Genomic DNA, 1,241 nt, shown 5'->3' on the forward strand with positions numbered 1-1,241 from the left:
AGAAGGGAAGGATGGAAAGGTGTCCAGTATTTCCGGAAAAGGTATCTGGCAACCATAGCTGTCGTTGAATAAAACGGACTTAATGACAGACATTCACAAGAATTCGAAAACAAGCGATTAATGTAAACAAACTTTTGATACCAACAAACTTTGATAACTATGGACTTTGAAATATTGGACGGATACTAAAATTTAACATTTAACTCAGGGTATCTACGCACTCGTGAGCATTGGTGACCTAAAAGTGTTCTGTGAGGGTTCCAACAACACCTTCAATTTTGACGTCGAGAAGAGGGTGAGTGACTACTTCAAATTTATCTGGCTTCTTTTGCGCTCTATGTTAATGTTTACATTGTCAAATAAAAAAAAAATCAATAAGCAAATCGACATAATTTTCTGTAATTAAAAACGCAACGCAATTTTAAAACTGATATATATATATATATATATATATATATATATATATATATATATATATATATATATATATATATATATATATATATATATATATATTGTGCCTTATTATTATTTTGAAGCAAGGTTTATGTCTAATGTTGCTGTGTTTAACTATATCATGTTTATTCAACCATCTGTTTACTTGATTTATAACATCATCGTGTCCTGTTTTCCTCAGAGCTATTACGTAAGTACACGTGTTCTGATTGGCTCAGATGTTTGGTGAACGTAAGTACGTGGATTATCATTTGCTGAAAACCACGAATACATTTTTGTTGACACTTAAATTATAATTTAAAAAAAGGTTTGGATTTAGTTTTTGTTCTGTTGGAATATTCCAGTAGGAATAATTACATTTTCTTCTGGCATCGCTACTAGTTCACTGGATTAGAGCTGTAGCGATCCTTCCCGGTGCCCGGGGACAATCTTTCAATTTGCCCCCCCCACCCCCCATATATTAGTGTATTTATAATTCAAAACTGCAGCTAAAATGAGATTTTAATTTTTTTTCCAACCCATTTTGGCGCCCCCTTCGGTCGGGGCCGTATGTACTCCCCCCCCTTTGCTACGTCTCTGCACTGGATTCTTAACTAACACAAGGCTCTAAGCCTAACAATGTGCCTCAGCCTTGTCTAAACCGCCCTCCGCCAGAAACAAATGCCTGAAAGAAAATCTGAACAGCTCTTCTGGAGAACAGGGCTGGTAAGTAGGTCACCAACCAGTTCTACAGCTCAATAAAACCTGCATGAGCCATAGAACTGGTCGGTGACCTACTAACCAGC

General features: G+C 36.3%; 1 protein-coding gene across 1 annotated transcript in view; it reads left to right on the top strand.

Annotated features, from left to right (window-relative positions):
• Positions 1-1,116: 1,116 nt before the first annotated feature.
• Positions 1,117-1,241, top strand: part of LOC131933704 (elongation of very long chain fatty acids protein 4-like) — a 3,179-nt gene continuing 3,054 nt past the window's right edge. The window contains exon 1 of the mRNA XM_059290336.1: positions 1,117-1,161. Coding sequence (XP_059146319.1) covers positions 1,117-1,161 — 45 coding nt within the window. The remainder of the gene's footprint in view (positions 1,162-1,241) is intronic.

The sequence above is a fragment of the Physella acuta genome, unplaced genomic scaffold, assembly GCF_028476545.2.
Source record: "Physella acuta isolate Inbredline_101_S28 unplaced genomic scaffold, ASM2847654v3 ptg002602l, whole genome shotgun sequence".
Lineage (NCBI taxonomy): Eukaryota > Metazoa > Mollusca > Gastropoda > Physidae > Physella > Physella acuta.